Source organism: Myotis brandtii, unplaced genomic scaffold, assembly GCF_000412655.1.
Source record: "Myotis brandtii unplaced genomic scaffold, ASM41265v1 scaffold168, whole genome shotgun sequence".
Classification (NCBI taxonomy): Eukaryota; Metazoa; Chordata; class Mammalia; order Chiroptera; family Vespertilionidae; genus Myotis; species Myotis brandtii.
Window position 1 is genome coordinate 3,871,552 of NW_005356173.1, and position 15,383 is coordinate 3,886,934.

Genomic DNA, 15,383 nt, shown 5'->3' on the forward strand with positions numbered 1-15,383 from the left:
AATAATAATAATAATTTCCCATATAGATTTCTCACTTTTTCAATAAGTACTGAACTAAAAACTTCATGATAATAAATGGCACCTGTCACACAAAATAAGATTGTAAAAAAGGAAATTAGCCTCAGTGACACAGATATTGAGGAAGGGATGGGAACTCATAGCCCTATAGTCTGTCCTGTAATGCTCTAAGAGAGTGAGAGGAGAGGATCCACTTTTATTAGCTCAAATAAAGAGTCGTTTTGCACTAAATGCTCCCCAGGCACAGCGGTGGAGGGTGTGGGGGGGGGAGGAGTTGGTGGCGGTGGTTAGTATTGCATAGGACTCACTCTTCATCTCATGGTCCTATTGGCATATCCTACAATGTCCCTTATTCATTTTAATTTCACTTTACTATTTTTCCTCTTTTTTCACCATTCTGAATTCCATTCTCTCCACATTGCTGGTTCCCAACTGAGTGTATTTATGTATGTCTGTTATATATTTGTTCAAAATATATGTATGTTCTAGAAAATTCATAGTATTGCCTTTCTGTGTCATGCTTTATTGTACTACAGCTCTCATTCTGTGTTTTACCCTTTCATTCAGCTTTGTGTTTTTTAAATATATTTTTATTGATCTCAGAGAGGAAGGGAGAGAGAGAGAAACAGTGATGAAAGAAAAAATTCCTCTGGGTTATGATTTTGCCCTTTTTGTTTAATTTAATACCTGATTATGTTGCCTTAATCTCCTGTGCAATCTCCTTTGCACTTGATGGTGTGTCATTCATTATGGGTAGTTACAGAATTTTCATAATTAATCTGTAATTGCAATACTTGCATAGCGTTTCCCATGAAAAATGATTTACAAATTAAACCCAATCTCACCTTACATAATTATCACCGGTCTGACTCTGACGAATGTGCATGAAGCCCTTGCGTGACAGGGCTCTCTCTAATGACAATGTGTTGATTTTCTAATCAACAAAGGTTAAGTAGCATTTTTGCTTGTAGACCTACAATTTAAACTTAGGACACTTGTCATCAAGAAAGATTTCTGTAGAGCACATGAGTTAAACTCAAATAATTATCATGGGTTCTAATGCATTAACATCTTTTGCATAATATATAATGACCATTTTCAGCACAAAACATTTTTCTCCATATGGACTAAATCAGTAAAAGTACTTTCCAGCTCACTGACCGATTTAATAAATCAGAGGCCATCTAAGTAAGAAAAGAGCATCATTTATTCAGTTTTTCTTTCAAGAGAAATGACATCCCACTTATCTGCTTTATAAATTAAAAAGAGAGAGTACAAAACTTTATTTAATGGAGGCAACAAATACAAATTAGACTTCAGTCATCTGTTACGGTCAATTAAGGGAAGGAGGAGGAAAAGTCAGGCAGCAGTGCAACGAAGGAAAAGGAAGGGAAGGAAATTTAGGGCAAATTGAGAGTAATTTACTCAAATATAGAGATGGAGACATATAAGTACAGAGGGAGAGGTTGTACATCACGGAGCAACTTAGAGCTGGAAGGAATTAGAGACATCACCTAGTTCACCCTTCTTTTTTATGGATAGGAAAAATTGATGCTGAGAGAGACTAAGGGGTTTGATGAAAGCCACACAGCTAACCCAAAACAGTCAACAGTCCTGATGGGGAGAGAGAGGCAGGAAGGAAGACTGACAAATGCAAAAGCTCAGAAAGACCCAGGACCAGCCCTCTGGTGAAAGGCAGAGAGGCAAAGAAACAGAAAAAGCTGCCACCTCTAACCCTTTATGGAATGAGGCCTACATACATGAAATATCTAAGTATTTGCCTTAATAAGAATAAAATTATGATCTAATCTAGATTTATTTGCTCTGCCAATTGGCCCTTTTTTAATCTGATTTTTTTGGTCATATTAACAGTTACTTAGAGTCTTTTAACAATCTCTTTTTCAAACTCTCAACATTACTGAGACACATTAAAATGAATTATTTCCTAATTAAATACATCCCAGATAGATTGAAAAAGTAGAATGTTAAGAGAAGTAAGATCATAAAAGTGCTGGAAGAAAATATAGTTGACTAATTATATTATTTTGGATCAAGAAGTTTGTTCTAAATGTAATACCAAAGGCAGAAATCATACACATAAAATAGATGGATGTGACTACATAAACATTCAAAACTTTCAAAGGGAAAAAGAAACATTATATACGTATTAACAGGCACAACTGGAAGAAGGTAGTTATCACATTTACAACAAAGAGTTAAAGCCCAAAATATGGTTATAAATGAATAAGAAATAAGACTTCTCTTCCCCCCAAGAAGAAACAAAATATAAGAATTTGTAACACAGAGAAATCATTCAAATCACAGTATTTGAAGCAATGAACTCTTCTCCCCTCAACCTATAAATTCAAAAGGCTCCTGCCTAATATTAGACTTGGTGTGGAGAAGGTGGGCATATCATACTCCGTGGGTGAAATACAAATTGTTAAATTATTCTTAGAGGAAAATATATTTCCAATGATTTTTAAAATGTAGCTCTGGCCAGGATTGCTCAAAGGTTAGAGTGTCAGCCTGCCCACTGAAAGGTCAATGGTTCAATTCCTGGTCAAGGGCATATCCCCCTGGGTTGTAAGTTCAATCCCCAGCCCCTGGTCAGAGCATGTGCAGGAGGCAACCAATCAATGTGTCTCTCTCACATCGATGTTTCTATTTCTCTCCTCTCTTTCTCCTCTCTCTCCACTCCCGCTCTCCACTCTCTCTGAAAATCAATGGAAAAAATTATCCTCAGGTGAAGATTTTAAAAATGATAATAATGAAAGTAAAATGTATATACCCTTGTGCCCAGCAATTACAACTATAAGAATTAATTCTAAGTAAAAACTGGACAAGTATACAAAGGTTCTTACAGGGATATTCATTACAGTATCATATAAAATGGAAATTGGTTGGTAGTCCAGTGGTTGTGGAAGAGCAAACTAAGTTCTCACAGGGCAAGCTACTGTGCAGGCTTAAACAAGATGTTCTACTTGCACATTGCTTAGAAAATGTTTTGTGATATATTGAGTGCAAAACAGCATATTTCAAAAACAATGTGTATATCATGATTGCATTTCTTCCTTTGCCTTATTTTTTACACATGTGTAAGCTCATAGATAAAAGTAGGAAAGGCTATTTGTTAAAGTGAAAGTTATATCTGAGTAGCATTACAGATTCTCTTTTTCATTTCACTTATCAGTATGTTTACAATTTCCACAGTGAGAAACTGTTACATTTGTAATAAGGAGAAAAGAGAGAGCGATACCTGAAAACAAGGATTTTTAAATTTTAGCATATTTTGATAGGATGTAGAGGAGAAAATTTAAATGGCAAAGCCTTAATTGGACAAAAAGCCCTTGGGAAACCCTTATTGCAAAAACAAAACCCATAGGGGCTAAAATTATAGAAGCCAAATTAAAATTTTAACACATAAAAGGTGACTAATTGATTGAAATTCTTCCAAATCATGGCAAAGGCCCCAATTCTCTGCAGCCCAGAGGTGTGGGGCTGAGCTGACCAGCAGATTGCAAAATGGGAAATCCTTCCAAGTGGTTGTTTCTTATAACTTCTTTGTCATCTACTATCCCATAGCTTTGATCAAAAAGGGATTGGACTCCCTTCAATTAATCCTGTCTTCAAATATTTTCTTTAATAAATAATCCCTGGAGAATCATTATTCAAATCTATGAACTACCCAGTGAGAGAATGCAGGCCTTGAGTTTATAAAGATAATAGAGTGCTTCGTTTGTCATTTCATGGCCGAGGATTTTCAGGTCCAATAAAATGCTAATCCGTCTCTGCTGCTCAGGCCTTTGGCCACCAGCCCTTTCTGCTAAGTCCGCCACATCGTACACTTTTTCTCACCATAATAGAACAGGTGATGGGAATCAAACCCCCAATTACCAACTTTCCCTAACTCTCACAGTCCTACAGACCACTCCATCTTTGAAGACATCCAAACATATGGACATCTATGGGCACTGACTCTAATGCTCTTCTTCTGCATCAGATGGTCACTACTGAACAGAGTTTAAGACCATAGACAAAAGAATAAGGCAGATCCGACACAACATGGCCACTTTGGAGCTTTGAGTCCTTGAGTAAACTTCTGAATTTCTCTAAGCCTCAGTTTTCTCATCTGTACAATGGCTGTAGTGATGATAATGCCTACCTGGCATTGTGAGAACCGGGTGATTAACATATATAAGGTAAGGGGGAGAGAACCTACTACATAGCCTCCAATAAAAGTGTAACTTTTATTTTATTAACAGTATCTTTTTTCTAAATCTCATCACATATTTTGTTTAATAATTTTAACTACAATTCAGTTTATTTAATGTCCAGAAAAGTTGTTACTCTAAAATGCAGACATGTATATAAACTTGAGTTCCTCCCTTTGCACCAACTGCTTTAAAAAAAAAAAAAAAGCATAGCTAAGGTCATTACAGACACAATTAAACCCACCTCCATATAATGCTCCAACTAATCCTTCGATGAAATTGGTTAGGAATATTTTAATATGCTCATGGACCTCCATCTAACTCTGTAACTTACTCCAGAAATCACAATGAACTTGCTCTTTGTGCTGTATGTCTTACAGTGACATTTAGACAAAAACAATGAAATTTGACCTGACTTGGTAATAAATGTGGTGTGGTTGACTTTTGTGAAAAAGTATTCATTCCAACTTCCAACCACTGCAGACAAGGACCTGGGAATCCTTACTGTGAACTCTGCAGCAAAGCATTCCATGAGACAACCACATTTCAAATGGCTTATCCCTTCCAACCAATTGACTTGATAACTGTGTTAATATACTCATGTCTCTCTGCCTTCATATATTTCTGTCAATAGATAGTGGAACTGAAGAACATGAGATTAAAGAACAAAAAAAAAACAGAAATTTCTATAAACTTCTTTTCTATAGGAAACTAGATAAGACTTCCAAAACAACTTATATATTTTTTGTGTATCTCCAAACATTTTATTTCTGTAGCTAAATGATTGCATCTCAGAAGATAGCCTCTTTTAATTAGGCATTATAGCTTTAAGGAAGAAAGCATCTAGTTTCTCTATTAAGCAAGACCCCGTGAAAGTGAGCATGCCAGTCTGGGCAGCTTGACTCAGTGGTTGAGCATCGACCTTCATAGGAAGGTCATGCTTCCATTTTTGGTTAGGGCACATGCCTTGTGGGGCATGCAGGAGGCAGCCAATCGATTCTCTCTCGCCATTGATGTTTCTCTCTCTCTCTCTCTCTCTCTCTCTCTCTCTCTCCATTACTCTCTGAAATCAATAAAAAATATTTTTTTAAAAGAAAGAAAATGAATGTGCTAGCTGCGCTTGGCCATCTCATCTCCTTCCACAATTGTTCAAGGCATGATGAATGAAAACAGAGCTATAGCAGAGGTTCCACCATCTGAGCTGCATGCCTTCTGTCATTCCCAGGTGGTGCTGGAGGTCAGCAGGGCTTCCTGGGCTGCATCCGCTCCCTGAGGATGAATGGGGTGACCCTGGATCTGGAAGAAAGAGCAAAGGTCACTTCCGGGTTTAAATCCGGCTGCTCAGGCCACTGCACCAGTTATGGGGCTAACTGTGAGAATGGAGGCAAATGCATAGAGAAATACCATGGTTACTCCTGTGACTGTTCCAACACGGCATATGATGGAACATTTTGCAACAAAGGTAAGGCAGAACCAGTTTCTGGTCATGTTTACAGATCTCTTTAAGCCTAAATCATCTGCATAATGATTTCTCAGCTGCACAAAGAGCACCTTTATTCTCAAAATGTCCAGAATTCTTCTCCCACCTTAGGTAGGGAGTCTCCATCAGTCCCTAATCTGATATTTAATATGATGAGATAAGAGAAGCTTTGGGTGAAGTGCAGAATTTCCCCCAAATTCCAACAAACTGTGCACTGACTACAACATTACCAAGCAAATAACTATGTCACACCTTCATGCTGAGTGACAGAGTCAGTGGTCTCTGAAAGGGGACTCAGGCCTGACACTCCCACTTAGAGACATCAGAGGGGTCAACACACTAGACGGACAGGTTGCCAAAGGGTTCAGTGAATGCAACCCAGGGTCTTAACACCCATCCCACCCTCACCTCTGGTTGCTAAGAGACTGGATTCAAGCTGGACTTCCAAGAAAGCCCCTTTGTCCAGTTACTATCATTGTGACTCTTACACAGGATCCTCTGTGGGTAGTTCTCAGCCTCAGTTATACTGCAGGAAACCTGAGACAGCACGTCTAATCATTCAGCTCAGAGCATCTGTTATTACTTTTATTTTCAGTCTTGAGTGATTTCTTTTATCCTCAGGAAAGTCTGCAGAGCCAGTCAGCATACTACAAGAGCCTGGTGCACATGCACTTTGGGGTCCAGTGTGACCAGAAAAAAAATCACTCAACTGAATGCAACCTGGGCTGCATTCCCTTCCCATAAGTAAGCAAGAGGGCTGGAGAGAAGCAGACTGGCCCCCTTCCTGAGCTACACCTGAAATGCATGTGAATCTCTCTGCTCTTTCTAAATGAATGAGCAGCCTTTGGGTAACATTTTCTGCACATGGTTGGTATGTCTCTTCATAAGAAGCTTTACATAAGCAGCCTATTCATACTCTTGGAAATACATACAGGGAGATTGTGTTGGCATTATTCACACAGATGCCACCCAGAAGGAGGAATTATTCCACAACATTCTCTGTACATCCAGGCTACTGTCTGGCGGTACTGTCATATGAGCACACAAATGAGGTCAAACAGGGCTTGAAGAATGAGCACGAGACGACAGCTGAGGCGGGAAGGAACACCACTGCTGAATAATGCTGCTGCACATTAATGGGGTGACTCCAGGGCGTCTTTCTGCTCGGGACCACATGGTTCCATGATTTTCCTGTGGCACACAATGGGACGGGTTTGCAGAACACATTAATTTTGCAATTGTAGAAATGACAGTCTTGCAATTACTATTTGTTGTGCTTGATGCTAATTTAATGCAGTCATTCCATTGCCAAAGTGATGTCTGAATGCAGTCAAGTGAGCGCTAATGCCTGAGAGATTTCACTCATGAGTACCCATTTAAAGAAAATTGCAGGCCCCTTGTTTTTGGAGAGTTAGATTATACATGGTAGTTCATACAAAACCTCTGGGGTTAATAGGCAATATTCACAAATAGAAGGGCAGCTTTGCCCATTAAAGTTAAATGAAGCCTGTGGGTGTCCTTTGACCTTTTCTCAAAGGGTTTACACAAAAGACACCTAAATATTCTTAGTGTCCGTTGAGCTGGAGGAGTTTACATTTGACTCAATTAGTGGCTAGAGCCAAAAAATTTTTTAAATAAAAAACTGCAGAACATATTTGGAAAGTATTTATGCGCATGCTTCTGAGTCCAGACAAGTTTCTTCTTGACTTGGGAGAATGATGGTGTTGCTGGTCAGAGGAATCTTGCAGCCTCCTGGGAAAGTGTTGTCTGCAGTAAGGCAAGCTCGCTCATGGACCGGGATCTTCCCTCTCAAACCTCCAGCCACGTACCCCTCTGTTCAGGGCCCCACCTCTCAGGTATCCTGGTGTTTACACAGCAGCTTCTGTAACCACACCCTCACAGTGGGGCTGCAGCAAATAGCTTGGCTTCTAGAAAGAGCAGCCATAGTCACCCACCAACAAAAGAGCTCATGAAAGTCCTTGGCAGGCCTTCCTTTGATAGCACAGGTCTGTGACTCTGAATGTGGAGTTAATGTTCACAATATTTAGTTAAGTGAATAAAGCAAGTCCTAACACCACACACAGCCTGATTTGTTTATACAAAATCACACACACACACACACACACACACACACACACACACACAGAAGCAAACTGTGAGAAAGCACACCAAAATATTAACTGTCATTATTTTTAGAGGAGGGTGAAAACACCAGTATTTATTTTCATTTCTTTTTTGCTACATTTTCTACTCTTTACTCACTGATGTGTCACCTCTAACCTCATTTTTGCCTCTTTTGTGGAAGAACAGTACTAAGAGTTATTCAAGAGTCAACTATTTCTAGTCAGAAAATATCTAGTTATAAACCAGAAATCATCAAACCATCTCAGATGGGAAGTGCATATAATTAAATTACCCATGAACTATCCATCTCTCAATACATTTAAGAGAGCCCAGTTGTTCACAAGCCTCCAAAGCAATCACCCTTCATACAGGCACTACAAGAAGAATTGCCCTGTTGAGGCCAAGTTGTATGAGAATAAAAGCTTGAGATACTTGTATCACACTCAGCCATGTGAGAGGCTCACAGTAGGACAGGCAGGGAACCCAACACAGCCCGAGGGGGCATATCAGCCAGGTCTCTCCCATCTCTCCTGCTTGGATGAGGCCATCCAGGGTAATGGTGGCAAATGACCCACACTATTTATACACTCTCTGTGTCCTCTCTCTCTCCCCCTCTTCTCCTCCCTCTCCCTTCCTCCTTCCTTCTTTCTCCCCACCTCCCTTTTTTTCTCTTGGCCATATTTAGGTGTAAGCTGTATTCTTTTATTGACTTATTTAACAAACATTTGGTGAACACCTGATATGTCTGGTAGCCTTCAATGTGTGCTTGAGTTTGCCTATATTGAAATTTTCAAAACATCTCAATGGTTTATGGATAAGAAATCAGGAAAATCTAGAGAACATGGACGCAGTGGATGAGAATTAGCTGAAAACAGTGTGTCATTATGGCCCCTTCACTGAGCCAAGTTTCACAGAAACTTATCATCAGGAGGCACAAAAATATCTTCTAATTCACTTGCCTGCACATTTTTTATGTTCATCTGCTAAAACAGAATTGCAGTTGAAAAATACATATCTGTAAATACTCTGAAACCATTTTTTGAGCTTAGGGAGTTGTGTTTTCTTCCCAAACATTTGCTTGTCACCCATATAGGCCAAAATTAGAAGAACCAAAGTCACAGAGTGAGTAAGAGTAATGGATGGATGCTTCAATAATTACAGTTATCATCATTTATAGTCACGCAATACACAGCACCCCATGGGGTCCAGCTACATCTCCTGCTCTTCCTATGAGAATCATGGCATGAACTAACATTTTATGATTTGTGTTATTAATGTTCTAGAAGAAACTGTTTATGGCCAACTCAAGTCCCTGCTTAGAAAATACATGATGGAAGCAGATGTGGGTTTGAATCCAGCTTCCTCACAGGCCAATTGTGTAACCTCAAGCAAATTGCTTAATTCTATTTGGCCTCCTCTTTAGAAATACATACATAATACCTACTTCTTCATCCCAAGGTGAGGATCCTAGAGAATAATGAGAACAAATTTCCAAATAGAGATCCTGGCACACATCAACCTAACAGCAGATGTCACTTGTCACTCTCAGCACTCCCCTTTTGGGTTTTTGTGTTTTTGTTTTTATTTTAAATCACCTCACTGTTTAGTCCTTCCCTACAAGCTTTAAATGCCAGATGGTTCACTGGCATTTCAGTCACCTCTGAGTACTGGATTGTCACTCTGCTACTTCAGGAACAAAGACAGTGTTGTAAAACATCAACTTGACTTAATTATGGTCACAGTGATAGTATTCTGAAGGTGAAACTGTGATCTCCGACACCTAAGCCCTGATGGACTGAAGAACACGTGGGTTATCTGGAAGACATAGTTGGAGACAACAATCACCACATCCCAGGGGTCCTGCCCAGTAGTGCAATTCCTGGTGCAAAGTATCCATCCCTGTCAAGAGCCAACTTGGGTCCCTTAGCAGCTGCTATGGCCCTTCATAATACAAAGCCCATCAGAAGACAGAAAGCATTGAAAGAATCCAGGACTCTATTTTGCTGGAAGGAGACCTCTCACTCAAGTTCAAGGTAAACCTCTCTAAGGGAGAAAGGATTTCCCACCTTGCCTCCTAGAGGAATGTTCTATAGCAGGTGGAAGAGAAGAATTTGTCCAAAGAGCTCTAACATTTCTTCTCATGGCTCCAGGCACAGCCCAGGGAGCAGAGTGTGTCTATAGGCTACCTTTTCAGAGCAGGTTTGAGCCTTTTAGGAAAAATTAATTAATAAAAAATGTTATAAACAAGTGAAGGGGAAAAAGAAGAGAAATATTGGAGTTCTGCATCTTAGGATCTCATCCCTATATGAAACTGGTTTAGCTGTTGTCAACATTGGCCATTTTTGCTCAGGTCTACTAGTAAATACCCAGTCTTGACCCCAGCTGGGAGGAGAGTTTCACACCGGCGGGGAGAGGTGCTTTTCACGGGCTTCTTTTTCATTTCCAGTTGAAACAGGAGGCTTTCTGGTTTGGATGATGGCCCAAAGGAACAAGAATAGACTTCTTTTTCCTCTTCCTCTTAGTGTTATTCAAGAAGGGGAAAGATTCCTTCTCTTTTCATATGTTTCTTGAATCTTCAGACCTTAAGATGCAACTTAAAAATATCATGGAAACATATGAAGATAATCTGATTAAAAGCTTTTACAAAAGAAAAGAGAAAATGTCCTAGCCAGTTTGGCTCAGTGGATGGAGCGTTGGCCTGGGGACTAAAGGGTCCTGGGTTCGATTCTGGTCAAGGGCACATGCCTGGGTTGCAGACTTGATCCCCAGTAGGGGGCATGCAGGAGGCAGCCAGTTGATGTTTTGCTCTCACATCGATGTTTCTTTCTCTCCCTCTCCCTTCCTCTCTTTCTAAAAATCAAAAATATTTTTTAAAGCCACCAGGAACAGTGCTCAGAACTTTTCTGTCCACGTTGGTAGTATTCCCATAACTGAGAGCAGAGAGCTCTGCCGGCCCCCTATTTACGTGAGCACTTGCCCACATCTCTGTATAGCAGTGACGTGCATCGTCTGGAAGCTCAATGATTCAAAGTTCAGCCTAGCCTGCAGACCTCAGAGCTACACTATTTCGTGGCCTGCTGCTGCGATCATAGTTAGTCCAGCAGGTTAACGCCGTGGCCCTGGTTAAATCCAGTCTGTGTCATGGAATCACCATGAATCTTTTGGCTGGGAACACCATTAATGCAGCAAGCACCCTTGAGATTAAATCAGGGTGGATTCAGAAGCATCCTCATGGGGTTATTATTGAGGTCTTTAGAAAATCATATTGGTTCCTTGAATAATTATAGAGTTTCAAGAAATAAAAAGTGACTGCTCTATTCTAGAAACCTCTTTTATAATTTTCCCCTTTCCCCAAGTGGATAACGGTCTCTCTGCCCCTCCCACCCCCACATTAAGGATGACAACTCCAGTTCCCATTAATGAGTTCAGGTAGTTCTCATTTTTAATCTGAACGTAACCCAAATATTTGCACAAGTCCAGGGCTAGTCACTCCTTCGTTTTCAGAATCAGAGATTAATAAGGTTATAAGTAAAATTCTTTCTAAAACTTTACTAATTGAAGTAATCTAATTTAAATCCCTTTTAAGTAGGTCTGTTTTAGTCTGTTGCCTTCTATAATTCCTTAATAAATGTCTCTTAAAAGGGAATTTGCAAATTCAGTTAAAAATATAAATGAAGTCCAATAAATCAAATTAAAACAGTAGAACAAGTTGTAAATTTCAAACTAGTGTATAGTCCCCCCTTCTCCTGTTAAATAAGAGAAAATGTTATCTCGTGTGACTTTGTAAAGTGCCTACAGAATCATAAGCCACATGTGGTTATTACAATACTTCATAACATCTTTAAAAATATCAAGGAATATTTCAAGCAGTTTTATTTCTATTCCTATAATGAATTTGTCATTGTTCAGACTTTCAGCTTTTGCCCTAACATTCAAATGTCATTGGGTTACTTATTTCAACAATTCTTCAATTACTCTTGAATTGTTAAGGGTTTGTGAAGCTCTTTTTGTCAGAAAATCAAAGTATCTCATGGTTGAAATGATATTACATTGTATGTAACTGACATTTTACTGAACACCTCCTTTTATGCCAGACACTAAACTAAGTATATTCACAATAGCTTACCTTATTTATTCATCACAGCAAATTTGAAATGTAGGTGTTAGTACTCTGATTTTTGAAAATGAAGGAACTGAGACTTCTAAAAGTTTCTTAACTGAAGACACCTGGCTGGTCAATGACAGATTGGAATTGGAACCCTAAGGCCCTGATTCCAAGCCTGGTGTTTTCTCTACCATGTACACACCAGCATCGCATTCTTTTCATGACACGATCACTGGGTGGAAGCCAAGCTGTGCTTGATAGAGGACTCGAGAGCACATGGGGCGGCCTGCTCCATATTCGGGTGTGTCTGACACCTAGAGAACTTCTCTTACCTTTCACCTTCATCAACATTAAAGACGGAAAATGTCTTCTGGAAGACTCAGTGTATGTCAGCTCTGGGTTCCAATCACTGTGGGTTTAAGAACTCAGGGACATCCATGCACCTTCAGAACTCAGGGACATGCATGCATCCTCAGAACTCAGGGACATCCATGCACCTTCAGAACTCAGGGACATCCATGCACCTTCAGAACTCAGGGACATCCATGCACCTTCAGAACTCAGGGACATCCATGCACCTTCAGAACTCAGGGACATCCATGCACCTTCAGAACTCAGGGACATCCATGCACCTTCAGAACTCAGGGACATCCATGCACCTTCAGAACTCAGGGACATCCATGCACCTTCAGAACTCAGGGACATCCATGCACCTTCAGAACTCAGGGACATCCATGCACCTTCAGAACTCAGGGACATGCATGCATCCTCAGAACTCAGGGACATCCATGCACCTTCAGAACTCAGGGACATCCATGCACCTTCAGAACTCAGGGACATCCATGCACCTTCAGAACTCAGGGACATCCATGCACCTTCAGAACTCAGGGACATCCATGCACCTTCAGAACTCAGGGACATCCATGCACCTTCAGAACTCAGGGACATCCATGCACCTTCAGAACTCAGGGACATCCATGCACCTTCAGAACTCAGGGACATCCATGCACCTTCAGAACTCAGGGACATCCATGCACCTTCAGAACTCAGGGACATGCATGCATCCTCAGAACTCAGGGACATCCATGCACCTTCAGAACTCAGGGACATCCATGCACCTTCAGAACTCAGGGACATCCATGCACCTTCAGAACTCAGGGACATCCATGCACCTTCAGAACTCAGGGACATCCATGCACCTTCAGAACTCAGGGACATCCATGCACCTTCAGAACTCAGGGACATCCATGCACCTTCAGAACTCAGGGACATCCATGCACCTTCAGAACTCAGGGACATCCATGCACCTTCAGAACTCAGGGACATCCATGCACCTTCAGAACTCAGGGACATGCATGCATCCTCAGAACTCAGGGACATCCATGCACCTTCAGAACTCAGGGACATCCATGCACCTTCAGAACTCAGGGACATCCATGCACCTTCAGAACTCAGGGACATCCATGCACCTTCAGAACTCAGGGACATCCATGCACCTTCAGAACTCAGGGACATCCATGCACCTTCAGAACTCAGGGACATCCATGCACCTTCAGAACTCAGGGACATCCATGCACCTTCAGAACTCAGGGACATCCATGCACCTTCAGAACTCAGGGACATCCATGCACCTTCAGAACTCAGGGACATGCATGCATCCTCAGAACTCAGGGACATCCATGCACCTTCAGAACTCAGGGACATCCATGCACCTTCAGAACTCAGGGACATCCATGCACCTTCAGAACTCAGGGACATCCATGCACCTTCAGAACTCAGGGACATCCATGCACCTTCAGAACTCAGGGACATCCATGCACCTTCAGAACTCAGGGACATCCATGCACCTTCAGAACTCAGGGACATCCATGCACCTTCAGAACTCAGGGACATCCATGCACCTTCAGAACTCAGGGACATCCATGCACCTTCAGAACTCAGGGACATGCATGCATCCTCAGAACTCAGGGACATCCATGCACCTTCAGAACTCAGGGACATCCATGCACCTTCAGAACTCAGGGACATCCATGCACCTTCAGAACTCAGGGACATCCATGCACCTTCAGAACTCAGGGACATCCATGCACCTTCAGAACTCAGGGACATCCATGCACCTTCAGAACTCAGGGACATCCATGCACCTTCAGAACTCAGGGACATCCATGCACCTTCAGAACTCAGGGACATCCATGCACCTTCAGAACTCAGGGACATCCATGCACCTTCAGAACTCAGGGACATGCATGCATCCTCAGAACTCAGGGACATCCATGCACCTTCAGAACTCAGGGACATCCATGCACCTTCAGAACTCAGGGACATCCATGCACCTTCAGAACTCAGGGACATCCATGCACCTTCAGAACTCAGGGACATCCATGCACCTTCAGAACTCAGGGACATCCATGCACCTTCAGAACTCAGGGACATCCATGCACCTTCAGAACTCAGGGACATCCATGCACCTTCAGAACTCAGGGACATCCATGCACCTTCAGAACTCAGGGACATCCATGCACCTTCAGAACTCAGGGACATGCATGCATCCTCAGAACTCAGGGACATCCATGCACCTTCAGAACTCAGGGACATCCATGCACCTTCAGAACTCAGGGACATCCATGCACCTTCAGAACTCAGGGACATCCATGCACCTTCAGAACTCAGGGACATCCATGCACCTTCAGAACTCAGGGACATCCATGCACCTTCAGAACTCAGGGACATCCATGCACCTTCAGAACTCAGGGACATCCATGCACCTTCAGAACTCAGGGACATCCATGCACCTTCAGAACTCAGGGACATCCATGCACCTTCAGAACTCAGGGACATGCATGCATCCTCAGAACTCAGGGACATCCATGCACCTTCAGAACTCAGGGACATCCATGCACCTTCAGAACTCAGGGACATCCATGCACCTTCAGAACTCAGGGACATCCATGCACCTTCAGAACTCAGGGACATCCATGCACCTTCAGAACTCAGGGACATCCATGCACCTTCAGAACTCAGGGACATCCATGCACCTTCAGAACTCAGGGACATCCATGCACCTTCAGAACTCAGGGACATCCATGCACCTTCAGAACTCAGGGACATCCATGCACCTTCAGAACTCAGGGACATGCATGCATCCTCAGAACTCAGGGACATCCATGCACCTTCAGAACTCAGGGACATCCATGCACCTTCAGAACTCAGGGACATCCATGCACCTTCAGAACTCAGGGACATCCATGCACCTTCAGAACTCAGGGACATCCATGCACCTTCAGAACTCAGGGACATCCATGCACCTTCAGAACTCAGGGACATCCATGCACCTTCAGAACTCAGGGACATCCATGCACCTTCAGAACTCAGGGACATCCATGCACCTTCAGAACTCAGGGACATCCATGCACCTTCAGAACTCAGGGACATGCATGCATCC

The 15,383-nt window shown here is 42.0% G+C and overlaps 1 protein-coding gene across 1 annotated transcript in view; it reads left to right on the forward strand.

Annotated features, from left to right (window-relative positions):
• Positions 1–15,383, forward strand: part of CNTNAP2 (contactin associated protein-like 2) — a 1,278,915-nt gene that overhangs the window by 1,089,647 nt on the left and 173,885 nt on the right. Inside the window, exon 18 of the mRNA XM_005862840.2 lies at positions 5,458–5,694. Coding sequence (XP_005862902.1) covers positions 5,458–5,694 — 237 coding nt within the window. The remainder of the gene's footprint in view (positions 1–5,457; positions 5,695–15,383) is intronic.